Here is a 16,963-nt window from a genome sequence, read left to right on the forward strand (position 1 = left end):
AAAAGAATCAGCTTTGGCATTGTTGATTTTCTCTATTCCTTGTTCATTTTCTATTTTGTATATTTCTGCATTTAAGTAATGGCATATAATTATGTATGTTTTTCTATAAAATTGTCAAATAACATTTTTCTATTTTTTTATTGTGGTGAAGACAAATAACATTAGATTTACCATCTTAACCATTTTTACGTGACCAGTTCAGCAGTATTCAGTATATTCACATTGTTGTGCAACAGATCTCCAGAACTTTTCCATCTTGCAAATCTGAAATTCTATACCCATTAAACAACAACTTCCCTTTTATTTTAAAATTATTCCTTTTCCTCTATTTACTTAGAATTTGATTTACTCTTCTTTTCTAACTTCTTAAAGTAGAAACCTAGATCATGTGTTTTACAGCTTCCTTTTTTCTAATGTAGGTATTTGAAGCTATAAATTTTCCTTCAAGCACTGCTTTAGTTGCATCCCATAAATTTTCATGTTATAACTTTTTAGTTTCCTAGTCTTATCATCATTCAGTTGGAAGTGATTTCTAATTTTCCCTTTGACCTATGAATAACTTAGAAGTGTTTTGATTAGTTTTCAAATACTTGGGCAAATTTCCAGCTATTGTTATTGATTTTCAATACCATTGTAGTCAGAAAATAAATTCTACACACTATGATTTTGATGATTTGAAACTTCCTGCATCTTTTATATGTCCCATTTTCTTGGCTATTTTGGTAAATGTTCCATGTGTACTTTGAAAAGAATGTGTGTTCTGCTGTTGTTGGATGTCAAATGTTACAAATGTTAGTTAGGGCCAGTTAGGTGATAGTCTTGTTCAAATCTTTTATATCTCTACTGTTTTGATGTCTACTTCTTGTATGAACAGCTGGGAGAGGTCTTAAAATTTTCATATATGATTGTGGACTTGTCTGTTTCTCCCTTTAGTTCTTTCAGTTTCTTTTATTTTTGAATCCCTAAATTGCTAGGCATACAGGCATTTAGGATTATTATGTCGTCCTGAGGAACTGGTTCTTTTATCACTACAAAATTGACCTTTTAATTTTCAGTAATGTTCCTTGTCCTGAAGTCTTTCTCTGTTTGTAGAGACAGACACATTTTCCTCAGCTTTCTTTGCTTAGTACTTTCATGATATATCTTTTACCATCCTTTCACTTTTAATCTTTGTATTTATAAGTAAAGTCTTATTTCTTCTAAATGATATGTAGTTGAATCTTGCCTTTTCATTGAATAGTCTGAAAATCTCTCCATCTTAATTGGTGTATTTAGTCCATTTTCATTTAATATAATTATCTACATGGTTGGATTTAAGTCCACCATGGTAATTTTTTACTTTCTGTTGGTTTCATCTGTTCTTTCTCTATTCCTCTTTTCATTTTTATTTTGGGTGAATGGGCTTTTTTACTTTTGTTTTGTATTCTGTTCTAGTCTATCTTGTGTGTTGACTTTTCGGTCTCTTTGTGTGTATGTTTTTAACTGTGTCTGTCCAAAGCTCTGCTGGTTTCTCCTCCTTGCAGTTGCTTTCTTCCTCCTAATCTGAGCCTGGTTCTTACTCAGCCAACGCCCAGACTCAGAAAATGCTCCCAGAGAAGAAAGCAGCTCCTGATTTCAGTTCTTCTTTGAAGGACTCTTCCTTTTCTGTAATTTTAGTTTGTCTTAATTTCTTTGCTTCTACAGCTCTCCAATTATTATTATTCTTATTTAATTTATCAAATGTACATCACAGTGGTTCAACAGTCCCCCTCTCCCTCCCCCTGCCCCTGCCTATTCCTCACCCCCTTGGTAACCACTAGTCACTTCTCAGTGTCTATGAGTTGAATGGTGTTTTGTTCCTTCTGCTTTGTTTTGTTTTTATATTCCACAAATAAGTGAAATCATATGTTTTTCTCTATCTGGCTTATTTCACTGAGCATAATACCCTCTAGATCCATCCATGTTGTTGCAAATGGCAGGATTTCATTTTTTATGGTGGAATAGTATTCCACTGCATATGTGTACCACCTGTTCTTTATCCATTCATCTATTGATGGACACTTAGGTTGCTTCCATGTCTTGGTTATTGCATACAGTGCGATGATAAACATAGGGGTGCATTTATCTTTTCAAGTCAGGGTTTTTGTTTTCTTTGGGTAAATTCCTAGGGGTGGAATTACTGGGTCAAGTGGTTATTTCTATTTTTAGTTTTTTGTGGAACCTCCATTCTGCTTTCTACAGCAGCTGCACCAATTTGTAGTCCCATCAACACTGTCAGAGGGTTCCCCTTTCTCTTTGGGATGTTGGCTGTTCTAACTGGTGTGAGGTCATATCTCACTGTGGTTTTAATTTGCATTTCCCTGATGATTAGTGAAGTGGAGCATCTTTCATGTGCCTGTTGGTCATTTGTATTTCTTTGGAGAAGTGTCTGCTCAGGTCTTCTGCCCATTTTTTGATTGGGTTATTTGTTTTGGGGGTGTTGAGGCATATGATTTCTTTATGTATTTTGGATGTTAACCCCTTATCAGATGAGTCATTTATGAATATATTCTCCCATACTGTAAGATGCCTTTTTGTTCTACAGATGGTGTCCTTTGCTGTACAGAAGCTTGCTTTTTAGTTTGGTGAAGTCTCACTTGTTCATTTTTTATTTTGTTTCCCTCCAATTATTTTTTAAAATATTTGTAACATATCTGTTTAGTTTTTCTTAATTAAAAAAACATTCTGCAGCAGGGGAATAGCCTGCAACTAACTCACTGCACCCTGCCCAGGAGGATTTCATGTCTCACTCTTCTCACTACCTGCTTTCTACCCGAGCCCCTGTTCTTCCCCAGCCCCATCCCTAACCTCACATTTGATGGACACCTGATCATTTTGTGCCATTGCTATTTTATACATGAACTACTTGAAGCCTGACTGAGAATCACTTGGTCATTGCCGCAGTACTCTATTTCGGCCTCCGTGTGGGGCCAAATGCTTTAGGCCTGAGCTCTAAGTATATCCTATGGCTAGTGTTCGATTCCTCCAGGTATTTGTAGAGTAGCCGGCATAATGCCTGGCATATGGTAGGCATCAACAGGTGTAGGCCAGGGGCAAGGGACTGTTGGCTGAGGGTGGAGGATGAGGGACAGAGGGTTCAGAGGAAGGGGAAGCTCTGTCATTGCTACTGAGCTGGATCTGTTAAATTGCAGGGACATTTGGCCTGAATGTTTGAAAAGGCTGCAGGATGTCCAGATGGTCAGTGTCTATGATCTAAGAAGAAGCGTAAAGGAGGATGACGACTCCATAGATGCTCCCCAGGCCTTCACTGAGTTGCAGTGAGTTATCACGGCCCACCTGGTCTCCTCTGGCCCAGGGAAGGGGATGCTGGGCATTTCCCCAAGTCCCAGGCAGCCTTACTTGGAGAGTGCTGGGCACACTCGGTGGGGGGCGGGGGGTGCTCAGAAGGCCAAAGATTTGGGACCTGCAAGATTTGACTCCACAGGTGTCAGCGGTGGCCTAAGAGCTCTGTTCTAACCCAGCAAAGCTGAAAGACTCAGAAGTACAAACCAGTGGAAAATATCAAAACCCAAGTCCCTTCCCCAGAACCAGGTTCAGATTTGTTCAGGCTGGTTCCCGGCAGAGGTTAATTCTATGTGGCCAGAGTTCCCTGGGAGGATAGACACTCATGTTATTTCCCTGTTTCATGGGGAAGGCAGGCTGCTTGCTTTGGAAGCCTTCTCTTCATTTTTTTCCTCCATCCATGTTCCACCATATTTCTGACCAAGTCTTGGACAATTTTGGATCCTTCAAAAAATATTTATTGAGGTCCTGATGACTGCCAGACCCTGTGTTAGGTTCTAGAAATCCAGTCAGATATGAGTCCTGCTTTAGGCAACACACAGTCCATTTGGAGAGATGGATATGCAAGCTCGTGGCTGCAGTTCTATGTGGTAAGTAGCAGGACTGTTAAGAACAGGGATAGCTTAGAGGAAAAATCTCCTGATTGGGTGGATCAAGTAAAAGGAAGGTTTCATAGAAGAATAGATTTTGGAGTTGTGTTTTGAATATAAGTAGGAGTTTTCCAAGCACTTCCAAGAGTCCTTGTGGCTCCTATACTCCTGGGAAGGCATAAATCTTATCTGTTGGGGGGGATATCAAGGCAGAGGCAGGGCTTCCCTAGGAGGGAGAGGTTGTTTATGTATTCCACAGGGGGAGGTCCAGGTAAGGTCAGGATGGGGTGCCAGGTCTCCATGGAGGAGAGCACACGGTGGTGGGGAAGATGGCAGGACTTGGTGGGAGCCAGTTTAATATGGGCTTTTATAATGTTCATTGAACATGGCTAATTGACCAGGCCTGGGCAATATGGCCTCAGGGAGGGATGAGAAGCTTGGAAAGGCCCTGTCCCAGGAGGGAGGAACCCCGCCTAGGGCACCTTCTGAAGAAAAGCCCCTCATGGGAGGGAGGAGCAGGATCTCACTGAGGCCCTGGAGTACCAACAGCGGGAGCAGGTAGCTCCATGGTTCTCCGAACGGGAAGGGGGACGCCGAGGCCGAAGCATGGGCCAAGCTGCGGAGGCTAGCCCTGCTGTCCCCGTGGGCCAGAGAGCGCTCCCCAGAAGACATTGAGAACAGCTGGTGCAAGTGGGAGTCCAAGGGCAAGCAGGAGAGGCTGGGGGTGTAGAGGGACCCCCAGCAACTCAAGCCTGAGCCCTCACTGTTGCCCTTGACTCTTGCAGGTGAGCCAAGTCCTGGGAGCAGCGTACACATCCAAGCGGCAGCCTCCAAGTCCCAAACTCCTGTTCACCAATGTGCAGTACGGCTGGGTGAAGAACCAGGTGAGGCGGGGCGGGGCTGTCTCCTCGAGATGCTGGGGCTGGAGGCCGGGGATCCCGCCTCCATCGGTGACCACTCGTGCCCACCCGGCCCTCCAGTGGGGCTGTGGGGAACATCGGGCCTTTCACAGGATTCTGGGCCACAGACAGTTCTGGGATAAAGCTGGTCTGGCTGGTTTGTCTGCCAAGGCCCTGGTTGAGGCCATGGACGTTGCTTTTGACCTTGAGCGCAAGCCTCACTGGTCCCTTGTTGGAGGTCGTCTGGGCCTGGCGCTCCCACAGCCTCCAAAGCATTGCCTGAGTGTGTGGTTTTGGTTTATCAGTGTGTTTTACTGCTCATGTCTGCATACGGCCGGTTGCTCCTGTGTGGGTACAGGGTCTCATGGTGGCAGGGAAATGATCAGGAGGAGACAGAGGGCATGGAGGAGGTTTTCTTGGAAAGAAGGAAAAGGAGCCAGGGACTCTGGAAAGGCAGCCTCAAGCCCCATCATGCCTCTTCCTTGGCAGATCCCAGCCGTTCCCTCCTCGAGTGCCATGAGGCACTGTGGGGGCTCCCTCTCTCTGTGTTGGGGTCTCAGCATTAAGTGAGACAGCTCCTCTGTGCTTGCTGGGGAGAGGTCAGTGTGAAGAGGGAGATGCGCCCAGAGCCAGCCTGGCAGGCGGTGAGAGCACATCTGGGAAGTAGCTGGTACCTGGGAGTCCTCCTAAGACAGGGACAGTCCAGTGCCCAGCCCTCAGGCTGCTGCTATACCAAGAGAAGGGCAGGTTTGGTCATCAGTGACAACCGTGGCCCTCCAGAGACTTCTTCTGCATGGAAGTGTCAGGCCCGTCCTCCTGGGGCCTCCCTCTTGGTCCTGCTGCCCCTGCACTCCCCTCTCTGTTCCCCACAGATCGCACCTCAGATCCAGCAAATGCTGCATTTCAATGAACTGGCACCCACCCACCCGCCTGACTTGATGAAGCACAAGGTGCTAGAGCAGCAGGGCCGGCTCCTCCACCTGGAGACCCACACCTTCCAGAAGGACCTGGATCCTGATAGGGAGACGGCACCCAACACCACGGCCAGCACGCCCACTGCCTCCTCCACGTACACCTCGTTGTCTCCGTCAGCCCCGGCCTCTGGGTTCCCGGAGTTGAACCTGTCCACCTCCCTGGGGCTGCAGTCCCCCCAGGTGTCCAGGTACATCGTGCAGAAGTCAGCGACGCCCATGCCTGTCAGCTCCTCACCAAAGCACTTCTCACAGCCTCTGAAGACCCCTCCTCTGTCCTCCGTGAAGAAGAGCTCCCGCATCAGGTTCTGAGGTGGCCCGTCCTTCTCCCCTGTCCTCCAGCAGGTGCCCAGGCCAGGGGGGCCTCGCTGTCCCTGGCTTACCCCTGACAGGCCCAGGGATATAGGCCTCCTGGCTGTATCTGCCCGCCCTGGCTGGTGAAGCTGACCTTCTTCCTCACCAGGGACTTGGAGAAGGAAATAAATGTTCTCAGATGTTGGAGTCCCAGAGGCCCTTAGTTGGGCTGTGTGTCCCTCGTGCCCTTAGGCACCAGGCTATGTCTCTGAGATCGTGTCATACTTCCCCTGTGAGGCCCTGGGCAGGCACAGGGGGAGAGGCCTGCGCCCAGGAGGCAGGTGCAGCTGTCTGGCAGGGGCTCTGGGTGATGCCGCTGGGGTGAGCTGTTTGGCTCTGGAAAGTGGTTCAGCCTCAAGGCAAGAGTGAGGCCCAGCAGTCCACTGGAGGTCATAGTGGCTGTTTGTCTCCTGCCCCTGCTGTGTGTCTGTCCTCCTCCACCACCAGGTGTTGCAGTTGGGGTCCATGAAAATGAGAAACCGAGGCAGAATGACGTTTAATGCAGAGGGCTGAGACTCTCTTGGAGACTAAGCAACAAGCCAGGGCTTCCCTGTGCCTTTATTAAGCTACAGCAAGTAAAAAGACAAGCATCAATTAATGATTATAGGATGAGTTTTTCATCAAGCTAAATAATTGCAGACTATTCACCTCTTAAAGTTTCTCTTCTGTCTTGTCAAGTCATCCGCCACGTGAGTCTCACGGTGTGTTCCTTATCTGGGTTTACCTCGGAAAGGAGACAGGAACTGTTTGCAGTTCTTGTCACATTGCTCATGACTCGCACCAGATTCCAAGACACAGCACCTATTCTCTCTTAGATTAGTTTCAGCTACAGATTAGGCTTAAACAGGAATTAAATTACAAGATTAACTGCTGGGTATCTACACTGGGGTATCTACAACCAGGCGCTCCTCTGCAGGGAACCCTGTGTTTACAAACTGTTCAGTCCCTCATGTAAGGGAGGCCCAGAGCGTGGATGGCACCTGAGCCTGGCTCTGCTACAGTTTGGCTTTGGAGTCCCCTGTTGACTCTGGGCTCATTGTCCCACTCTGGCCCAGAGGCATCTGTCCAGGCCTCTGCTGGCCCACCATCCCTCTCAGCAGCACCACACAGGGTTCTGGGGCATTCAGAGACTCTGAACACACAACAGCAGCCACTGCTGCTGTTCCACAACGCCCACGGGGCCACCTAGGCTGGGGTTCACTGGAGCCATGGAAGGTGGGTTGCAGGCCTGGTTTCTCAGAGGTCTCTGCAGCTCTTGTTCCCACGGACCCTACTGCCCAGCGAAGGCTCAGCCCTGGGCAATGAATGTGTGGCTTCCCCTCTCTCTCTGCTTCCATCTCCCTTTCTCACTTCCCAGGGTGCAAGCACAGGGATTCCCTCTCCTCTCTAGCGAGGAGTCCCCATGTCACTGTGCAGCCTCCCCAGGGCCAGTGCATTCTCTCTGCTACGGAAAACTATGATCTGAGCCCTCCAAGGCTTGGTTCTTGGATTAAAGTTAAGGGACTGCCCAGGAGCCCGGATTACTGAGGCCAAAATACATATGCATGCTGTACCCCAATGTTGTCCCTGCATCCTTTTCCTAGGGCTGCTATAACAAAGTACAACACACCAGGGGCTTAAAACAACAGAAATGTATTGTCTCACAGTTCTGGAGGCCAGCAGTCCGGTGTGGGCAGCGCCACGCTCCCTCTGTAGGGGAGAATCCTTCCTTGTTTCTCTGGCTTTCCCGTGGTGGCCAGCAATACTTTGGTTCCTTGGCTGGCAACGGCCCCACTCCATCCCTGCCTCTGCTGTCACGTGGCCTTCTCCCTATGTTTGTGTCATGTGGTCATCCCCTCCGGGTGTCTCTCCTCTTATAAGGACACCAGCCATTCCACAGCACGACCTTGTCCTAACTGATTACATCTGCAGGCACCCGGTTTCTGAATCAGGTCACAATCGGAAGTATTGTGGTTAGGAGGTGAACTTATCTTTTTGGAGGATACAGTTCAACCCATACCAGTCTCCATCACAGATCCCCTGAAATGGCCAGGAAGCTCCATGAGCCTCAGGGACCTGCAGCACAGGAAGTGAGGGCTCACAGGGTGGGTCTTCTGAAACCCGGGGGGCTGCGGAGGCCAGGGCCGGGGTTGGCCAGGGCGGCACACCTGGGTCCTCAGTCTGAGCCTCTCTGGTGGCAGGCTTGGTCCTCCGTGCCCATCTGGCCTGGTTCTTCTCAGGGGCCACTGGGTTTCTGGTTGCATTTGAGGCTGGCAGCAATCAGAGAGGCACACTAAGAAGAATCCTGCAGCCCCTAGGGCAGAGTCCCCAGCAGGGGGAGGTCTGACGAGGTGAGATTCCGGCAGGGCCTGGGTCTTTGAGCCAGGGTGGCCCTTTCCCTGGCAGAGCCATTAGAGCCTGGTCCTGAGCAATGGCTCCTGCCCTGGTAGGGGCAGGAATTGCAGACCCTTCAGCCCCCTGCTCAGACTATGCTCAGGGACTGGCGCTTACATCAGTGCTGCCCCATACTCCCTGCGGTGGGCTCACTGCAGCCTGTCCCTTTTCAGAATCTCAGGGTGTAAGCACTGGGGGGCCCCCAGGGCTCAGCGGCCCTGACAGGGACACTCAGAGGCATGCGGTTTCATATCTAGAAACTGTTACAGTGGGGACTTGAGCCCAGATTGTTCTGAGCCCACGCCCTTCGATCCTTCCACTGTGCCCCTCTGGGCAGCGTCTCAGGTAGAGAACTCCGGAAGTAGGGAAGTATTCGGATAGTACGGTGGGATAAGCCGCGGGTGGGCCTCGGCTTCTGCCCAGAGGTGCATGGAAGAGGGGAGGGCAGCAGGCTGGGATGTGGCCTCGAGGGTTTTCTTAAAAGTCTCAGCACAGCCCTGACCTGAAGAGATTTGGGTCATATTTTAGGACCCAAGATCCTGACTTAGGGGCCATCTGACTGGACACTAGGGACCAGGACATGTCCACCTCTGGGGAAGCTTCCCTCTGACTCTGGGATCGGGGGGACCCTCCACTCAATGGACCGAGTTCTGTAACAAAATTTTACTTCATTTGCCCACATGTTTTTGTTTTGGCACTTTGTTGGTAACTTTCAGAAAATAATTGTAGAATCTGAGTCCATCCATCTTCTACCCACCCCCAGCCACAGCCAACCACAGAGATTTGTCTCTGGCCACCAGAGTTCGCAGGTGGCCCTCTGGGTAGTGTGTGTCCAAGGCGCAGAATCCCAGGAAGAAAGGTAGGCTGCCTTCTACTTTTGTGAGGTGATGTGTGTGATGTGATGTGAGCACCTCTGTCTGTCCTGCTGCCCTCACCCATGCCCTCCTAGCCCAGGCCCTTCCTGAGATACCTGGTGGTTAATTATGGGGCCTCAGGGTCAGAGGAGCTCAGGACCCAGAGGGGAAATGGAGGCGTCCTACAGGAGTTGGTGTGCGTGCATCTGGCTGGAGGCCTCGCCTCCTCATCTCAGTACTCCATTGCCCTCCTTCCCCCTTTTCCCTAGTCCAGGTGCCTGCAGAGTCACACCTGTCTCCTCCCCCATCTCTTCTCTGCTTTTTGTACCAGTGGCCTTAAAAAGCTACTTATTTTAGCTCTTTTATGATTCTAAAAGTAGCATAGGCTGAATATAGAAAGTTAGGGAGATACTGAATGGCATAAAAGCTAATAAAACCCATCAGGATTCTGTCTCCCCGAGATCATTTTGGTGCATTTTCTTCTAGATTTCTTCTGTTTGTGTGCACTTGTGCACACACTTGTATACACATGCACTCACACCCCCACACACTCACATTCATTTATTGCCTCATATACTCACACCCACATGACCTGTAACCTTGGCATTCAAGCTGAGTGATGAGCAAATGCCTGTGGCTGGAATTCCTCATAGGCCTCCCACAACCAGCCCCTCCCCAGGTCACCTTCTCCAGGATCCAGGGCCACATCCATGCTGCTCTGAAAAGAGGGGGAAGGCTCACACCTCCTGTTTGCCCCCCAATAATGTATTAACAACCAGAAAAATGAGTATTTACCTCCCATAGAGCAAAACCAATTTCTGGGCCCAGCTGGGCTTGGGGGTCATGACCCCACGGGCAGACTCAGGGTGGGTGTCCCTACACCAGATAGGGCATGAGGACATTGAAGAAAGTGTGAGGACAGTTTTGGCCTCATAGAGAAGCCATCATTGTCCTCATTTCCTGGCACCATGTCTGTATTTCACACTTGTTCAAACCTTAGTGAGCACCTGCTGTATATGCCAGGCACTGTCCCGGGCATGGGGATGCCAGAATGAGGAACTCCCAGCCCTTCCCTGTTGGGGGCACAGATCACTCCTCTGTAGTATGGCTGCATCTTCTCATTGGTTTGTCCAGCAGATTATGCTACTGAGCACAAGCACGGCGCATCCTTGGGGAGGCTGGTGAGTTCGTGAGGCGGTGTGCTGGGGGACCAGGAGACGCAATCCAAGATGGCTTCCTAGAGGAAGGACCTTTAAGCCCAGCACCAGCCAGGACCTTTGCATTTGCTGTCTGCTCTACCTGAGAAGGGCTTCACCTGGGCCAAAGGCCTCTTTTTAATGTTCTGATAAAACATCCCCTCAATTCCTGACACCTTGGCTCTCTACCCCCTGCTCTGCTTTATTCTCATCACCATGTTTCTTTGTGTGTCTACTTATCACACACCTCCTTCTCCCAGGACAGTACCATGTCTGTCTTGTTCATGGTTCCCATGCCTGGCACGGTTCCTACTTAGCACATAGCAAGTTATTTGACCAATAACTAATCATGACTATTACCTCAAAGTCTGCCTACCCCAGGAGATCCCCTGAGACTAATCTCACCTCGGTTTTCCCCGCAGTGGGCCTATGTGCGTCCTCTGTTCATCAGCCCTGGCTGGACATTGGAGTATCACTCACCCGGGGAAGCCACAGACCCTGTCTGTGGGCTCTGAGCTTCTGGTGGAGCTGCTGAGAAGGAGTAGCAGACGGGGGGCTTTGAGGTCCCAACTGGCTCTGGGTATCTGGGCTCCTTTTTCTGTATTCTAGGCTGAGTGGGTCCTGACTGGGGTCTGGCAGGATGAGTAGGTCTTGGATTGCAAGTCATGGGGAATAAAAAACAGTGTAAGTCAAGGGAAACTTCTGGGGCAAAGGTCTGGGGTGGGGCAATGAGGGGGTCTGGGAATGGGCTTCACTGGGACTGGGTGTTCTGTGTGGCAGACTGAATGGTGTGTCACCCACCCCTCAGGACATGCACATGTCCCTCATGAGTCCTTCACCCAAGGTGGCAGCTGGGGACCAGGGATGATCAGTGCATGGCCCACTGTCAGAGGGGCTTTTATATAAACAGTGGCACCTGTGCATGTTACCTGTTGCCAGACCAGTGTCAGCAGATCTTTGTGGGGGTTGATAAGGAGGGCGTCTTCCAGCCGAGGGAATAGCCAGGGAGGAGGCCCGCTTTTGAAGAGCTTCAGGAAGCCCATGTGGCTCAGTGGAGTAAACTGAGGTGGGGGGAGCCGTGGAGGAGAGGCCCTGAGGGGCCAGTCGCACAGGGCTTTTTTCTCTTGGGAGTCTCAGGGGCATTTTAATAAACGGCGCAGACAGTCTCATCAGGGCCTTGAAAAACTCCCTCTGGTTGCCTAGTGGGGATGGGCCATGGAGGCAGGAGTGGTCCTGGGAGACCTGGGGGCAGCGGGGGAGGGATGCCTTGGACGGCCTGGGCCAGAGGGGCACAGACCCTGACGGCCAGGAGCCGGCTGTGGGGGCCTCTAAGATGTGCCGGAGAGAAGCTGTGGACAGCTTTGGCCTCCTTTTCCTTCAGAACCTTTTATTTTTCTTTTTATTTCAAAAGCATTCTAAACAGGTTTCCTAGATTATCAGACATAATTCTAAAGCTATATCCAAAACCAATGTTAAAAACTTTTCAAAATGGGACATGTCTCGCAATTGATAAGCACCTTGAATGAGTTTTTCCGTCTTGAACAGCAAGGCAATTAGGGCTCTAGTGGCGGGCACTCTAGCTCCCCCTGGCGGAATGAGATGCCATCACAGCCCACAGCTCCCCTGCAGAGATGCAGAGGAAGGGACTCCGCTGGGAGGGGAGTTGGGCTTGCAGACAGACGGGAGTGAGGGTGCGTGGGGAACCTCTAGTTCTCCTCCTTGGAGTCTGTTTCAGGGTGGGACAGGGGGATGAAGACACCTTCCAGTTTGCCTGATGTTTTACAGATTTTCTCATTAAGTTCCTATGTGGTAGATCAGCTATCCCCATTTTACTGATGGGAAAACTAAGGCTCAGACAGGCTGATGAGTTGTCCAAGGTCGGCCTGCCAGGAGATGTGAGAGCTAGGTTTGCAGCCAGGGGTTTCAGGTGTTACCACCACATCTGGGTCAAGATGCTCAGGATTTGGGGGTGCTTCATTCGGGTGGAGCATTCCGTCAACACTGGAGGCAGAAAAGTTTTGGGAAGATTGCCTGTGACAGGAAACCGCCACCTCCTGTAGGGGTTCACAGCCCCTCTTGTGGCCTGAGGAGCCGCGTCCTTTTTGGAAAGAATTCCATCAGGATAGGGAGAATAAACAGAGATGTGGCACTGCCAGAGCTGGACCCACAAGGGCAGGAAATGGACCTGGGGGACACAGCCATGAAGTGGTGCCTGCCAACGCCCCTCTGATGTTTGCTGAGATGAGGGTTCCTCTTCACACAGCCTGATGGTTGCAGTCTCATCTGTGCCTCAGAACAGTCCCTGCCAGGCAAAATGCCTGCTCCATTTTATGGATTAGGAAACTGAGGCTCAGAAGGGCGCTATGACTTGCCTGATGACACACTGGCTCCCTGCACTACCACCCCCAGCCGGAACGCTCACGCATCCACAGTGGGGTACAGTCACTCTGGTTTCACAGGCTGGGCTGCTGCATGCTGGGTGTCCTCAGGCAAGCCCTGCTCTGCTCTGGGCCTCAGTTTGCCATGTGGGACTTGATTACATCAATTTCCCAAAATGAGGACCTTGCACCATACATGGTGTGTGAGATGATTTTAGGTGGACATAGGGTTAAATAACAACTGATGTATAGTGACAACAAAGATTTTGTTTTTAGTTTTCTTGTTTAAAAGACCGTAGAATTGGTATTTCTTCCTTGAGTGTTCTATAGATTTCACCAGTGAAAGCATTTCAACTTGAAATTTAATTTCTTTGATAAATGACCACATTTTCTATTTCTTCTTGAGTCACTTTTGGTCATTTATGTTTTTAAAGAGATTTTTCCACTTCATCTAAGTTGAATTTATTGGCAGAAAATGTTCATAATATTCTCTTATTTTCCTTTTCATATCTGTAGGCCATGTAGTGATGTCCCTTTTAATTTTGATACTGGTAATTTGTGTCTTTTTTTCTTTGATCAAAAGAACTAGGGGTATTGACTACCAATTTCCTTTCATCTTTCTCATGAAACTGAAGACAAAGCCTACATTTGTTTCTGATAATTCTTCAAAAATAGCTCTTATGTTGACGTGCCCTTTTTAACAGAGAGAGAACAAACATATCAGGGACCTCAGCATCCAGGTACAATTTAATTACATTTTGGGGAAAGTTTATAAACTTTTCAGTCGCTTGTTATTTTTGGGAAATGAGTCTGATTTTCCACTCACACTAGGCAGTTATAGTTCCCTTTGAAAACAAATTTATTTAAAAGAAAAATAGTTTGAAGAAAACTGTTAAGTTACTAAGACTGAGGTAGATCATAGATTTGCCCAAAGGAATGGCTGCAGTGGGACCCACAGAGTCAGATCACTGTCCTAGCCCGGGGCAGGAGGCACTGCAGCTAGGCACCCTGTCCTCCCTGGGAAAAGGCAGGACGCGGTGTGAGCCAGGAGGGCCTGCACGATGCAGAGTGTAGTGGCGTGCCCCTAACAGTACCCTGAATGTGGTCCACTCAGGAAAATTATCTTGAGGCTGTTCCCTGCCTTGGTAAGTGGGTCCTGGGGGCTCTGCCTGGGGGATTGGGGGGAGGTAAAAGGTTTGTGGACATCTAGGGGGTGAGGCAGACAGGAGAGGTAGTCCCACATGTGGAGGGTTCCTAAGAAGAGGCCCCGTCAGCCAGACAGCAAAGCCTGTGCTCTTCAGTCACAGAGAACATAGGACCCCCAACCCCACCCTGCGTGCCAAACCCTGTGGTGACATCAGGGCAGGACCCTCTCCGCCAAGGCATCTTTGCCCTGCAGTGTGTAGGGAGGCATCAACTTTCTCAGAAGGTTTGGAAGGACACTTGGCTCCTCGCACTGGGTAGTGAAAGCACAGAAAGGAGATCTGGGGACCAGCCAGCCCAGGCCACCCACCCTCACTTCTGTGTGAGGTGACCATGACTTTGCATCCATAAATCACAGTGTGGCTTTGAGGACCAGGGTCTGCAGGGGAGGGTGGGGCAAGGTAAAGAGGGTCCCCCAGAGGCTCCAGAACTCCGAGGAGTCTGAGCCGGCCCTGCCCCCCCCCCCCCCCCAGGCAGCTCAGGGCCTCAGCACCTCTGTGTGCCCTCCACTCCTCCAGCTTGGCCTTGTTTACAGAGCCCCCGCTGCATGGCAGACTCTGTGCTAGGCTCTGGGGACACAGTGGGGATACGCCAATGTGGTGCCTGTGCTTGGGGCCCTCACACGTAGCAAATGAGGGAGAAGAGCAAAAATGGTCAAAGTAGGTCTGACATGGAAGCAAGTGAAGCAGGGGTGAGGAGGACAATCAGTGAAGCGGGCGGTGATGGGCGTTAATCAGGACCCATGGTCAGGGGAGGACTCTCTGGGGAGGTGAGTCTGTGCAGAGACCGTGATCCCTGAGGCACCAGCTGGGGGAATATTTGGGGGAATAGAGGTCCATGCGGGGCACAGCCGAGACGACGACCTAGCTGTGAAGTGGGGCCCGTTTCTGGGAGCAGCAAGGCGGCCGGTGTGGAGCCAGAGGGAGCAGCAGAGCAGAGGTGAGGAGGTCAGTGGGGCAGGCAGGGCCGTGCAGCTCCAGGAAAGGAGTCTGGGGCCACTCCAGATGAGATGCGAGCCATTGCTGGTTTGGAGCCGGGGAGCACGTTGGTCACATTGCAGCAGGGCCAGGGATCGATGACCTGAAGACGCAGCTGTCACGCATGCAGGAGGACTGGATTGAGGAGGAGTGCCACCGCGTGGAGGCCCAGCTGGCCTTGAAAGAGGCCTGCAAGGAGATCAAGCAGCTCAAGCAGGTCATGGACACCGTCAAGAACAACCTGATTGACAAGGACAAGGGGCTGCAGAAGTACTTCATGGACATCAACATTCAGAACAAGAAGCTGGAGGACGCTGCTGCACAGCATGGAGGTGGCCCAGAACGGCACAGCCAAGGAGGACGGCGCCGGGGAGTCGGCTGGCGGGTCCCCCGCCCGCTCCCTCACTCGCAGCTCCACCTACACCAAGCTGAGTGACCCAGCTGTCTGCGGTGACCACCCCCCCTGGCGACCACCCTGGTGCCTCTGCTGAGGACAGGGCTGACAGTGGCTTTGTGGCCACCGACGACACACTGAGCCAGAAGGATGCCCTGGAGGCCAGCAGCCTGCTGTCTTTGGGGGTGGACTATGGCCCCGAGGAGGCTTCACTGCACGGCTCCTTCAGCCTGGGCCCCCGCTTCCCTGCCAGCAACACCTATGAGAAGCTGCTGTGTGGCATGGAGGCTGGCGTGCAGGCCAGCTGGCATGCGGGGAGCATGCCATCCAGACAGACTCTGTGCAGTACCAGCCTGACCTGGACACAATCCAGGAGAAAGTGACCAAGGCCCAGGTCTGCGGGACAGTCCTCGAGTCAGGGGACAGGCATCCAGAGCTGGATCCCCACCCCCCAGGGCCCAGAGACCCCAACTCAGCAGTGGTGGTGAGGGTAGGTGATGAGCTAGAGGCAACGGGAGCCCATCGTCCGAGGGACGACCCCCACTCCGGCCTGCGGCCACCCCCAACCCCAGCCTGTCGGTGAGTGTGGCATGCCCCAGGGGAAGAGGAGGAGGAGGCAGCCCGCGGCCGAGAAGGAGCCCAAGAGCTACTGGACCCGCCACTACATCGTGGATCTGCTGGCCGTGGTGGTGCCGGCTGTGCCCATGGTGGCCTGGCTCTGCCGCTCGCAGCGGCGCCAGGGCCAACCCATTTACAACATCAGCTCCCTGCTGCGGGGCTGCTGCACTGTGGCCTTGCACTCCATCCGCAGGATCAGCTGCCGCTCGCTGAGCCAGCAGGGCCGGAGCGACGCCAGCAGCAGCACCCAGCTCTGAGGGGCCCTGCCCCAGCCCGCGGCTCTGGCAGCCTGACCACTGGATTGTAGGGGTGCCATTCTCTCTCTTGCACATTCCTGTGGGGCATCATCTTATTTATTTAGTTTTGGGTTTGGAAGTGATTTTTTCAGGATATTAACAGTGTCTGGGGGCAGGAAGTAGGGGCTGGGGGAAGGGATCCCAAAACATCTGCAGGAGAGAAGGGAAGAGAGACCAACGGGTGGGGAGGCGTGCGCCCTGGACAGACCGGAGAGAGTGCCCAGTGAGGTCCCACAGCCCAGCCCCATCTACCTGCCCCTCAGGAGGGGCAGCCCCTACTCAGGTAGTCCCTGTGTGCTGGTCTGGGGGGCCTTCCCGCCCACCCCCCACAGCCTGCCCAGTCCCTTCCTCGCTGCCTGCCTTCTCTCACCAAGCTACCCTATCGCCATCAGCCCCCAGCTTCTGAGGCAGTATTTAGCTCCTCAGACTGAGCTAATCCCTGCTGCTTAGACTTGTTGCCCAAAGTACAAACACCTGGCCCTGGGTCCTGTGCCGGGCTGGGACCGCCGTCCTGGGCATGGAGCTCTTTGGGCTGCTGC

The 16,963-nt window shown here is 51.5% G+C and overlaps 1 protein-coding gene and 1 pseudogene across 1 annotated transcript in view; both read left to right on the plus strand.

Annotated features, from left to right (window-relative positions):
• The window catches only part of LOC140849717 (uncharacterized), a 39,618-nt gene extending 33,525 nt beyond the window's left edge, over positions 1-6,093 (plus strand). Inside the window, 2 exon segments of the mRNA XM_073238060.1 lie at positions 4,697-4,795; positions 5,683-6,093. Coding sequence (XP_073094161.1) covers positions 4,697-4,795; positions 5,683-6,093 — 510 coding nt within the window.
• Positions 6,094-7,343: 1,250 nt separating this feature from the next.
• On the plus strand, positions 7,344-16,385 carry LOC140849718 (syntaphilin-like; annotated as a pseudogene).
• The last annotated feature ends 578 nt before the right edge of the window (positions 16,386-16,963 follow it).

The sequence above is a fragment of the Manis javanica genome, chromosome 5, assembly GCF_040802235.1.
Source record: "Manis javanica isolate MJ-LG chromosome 5, MJ_LKY, whole genome shotgun sequence".
Lineage (NCBI taxonomy): Eukaryota > Metazoa > Chordata > Mammalia > Pholidota > Manidae > Manis > Manis javanica.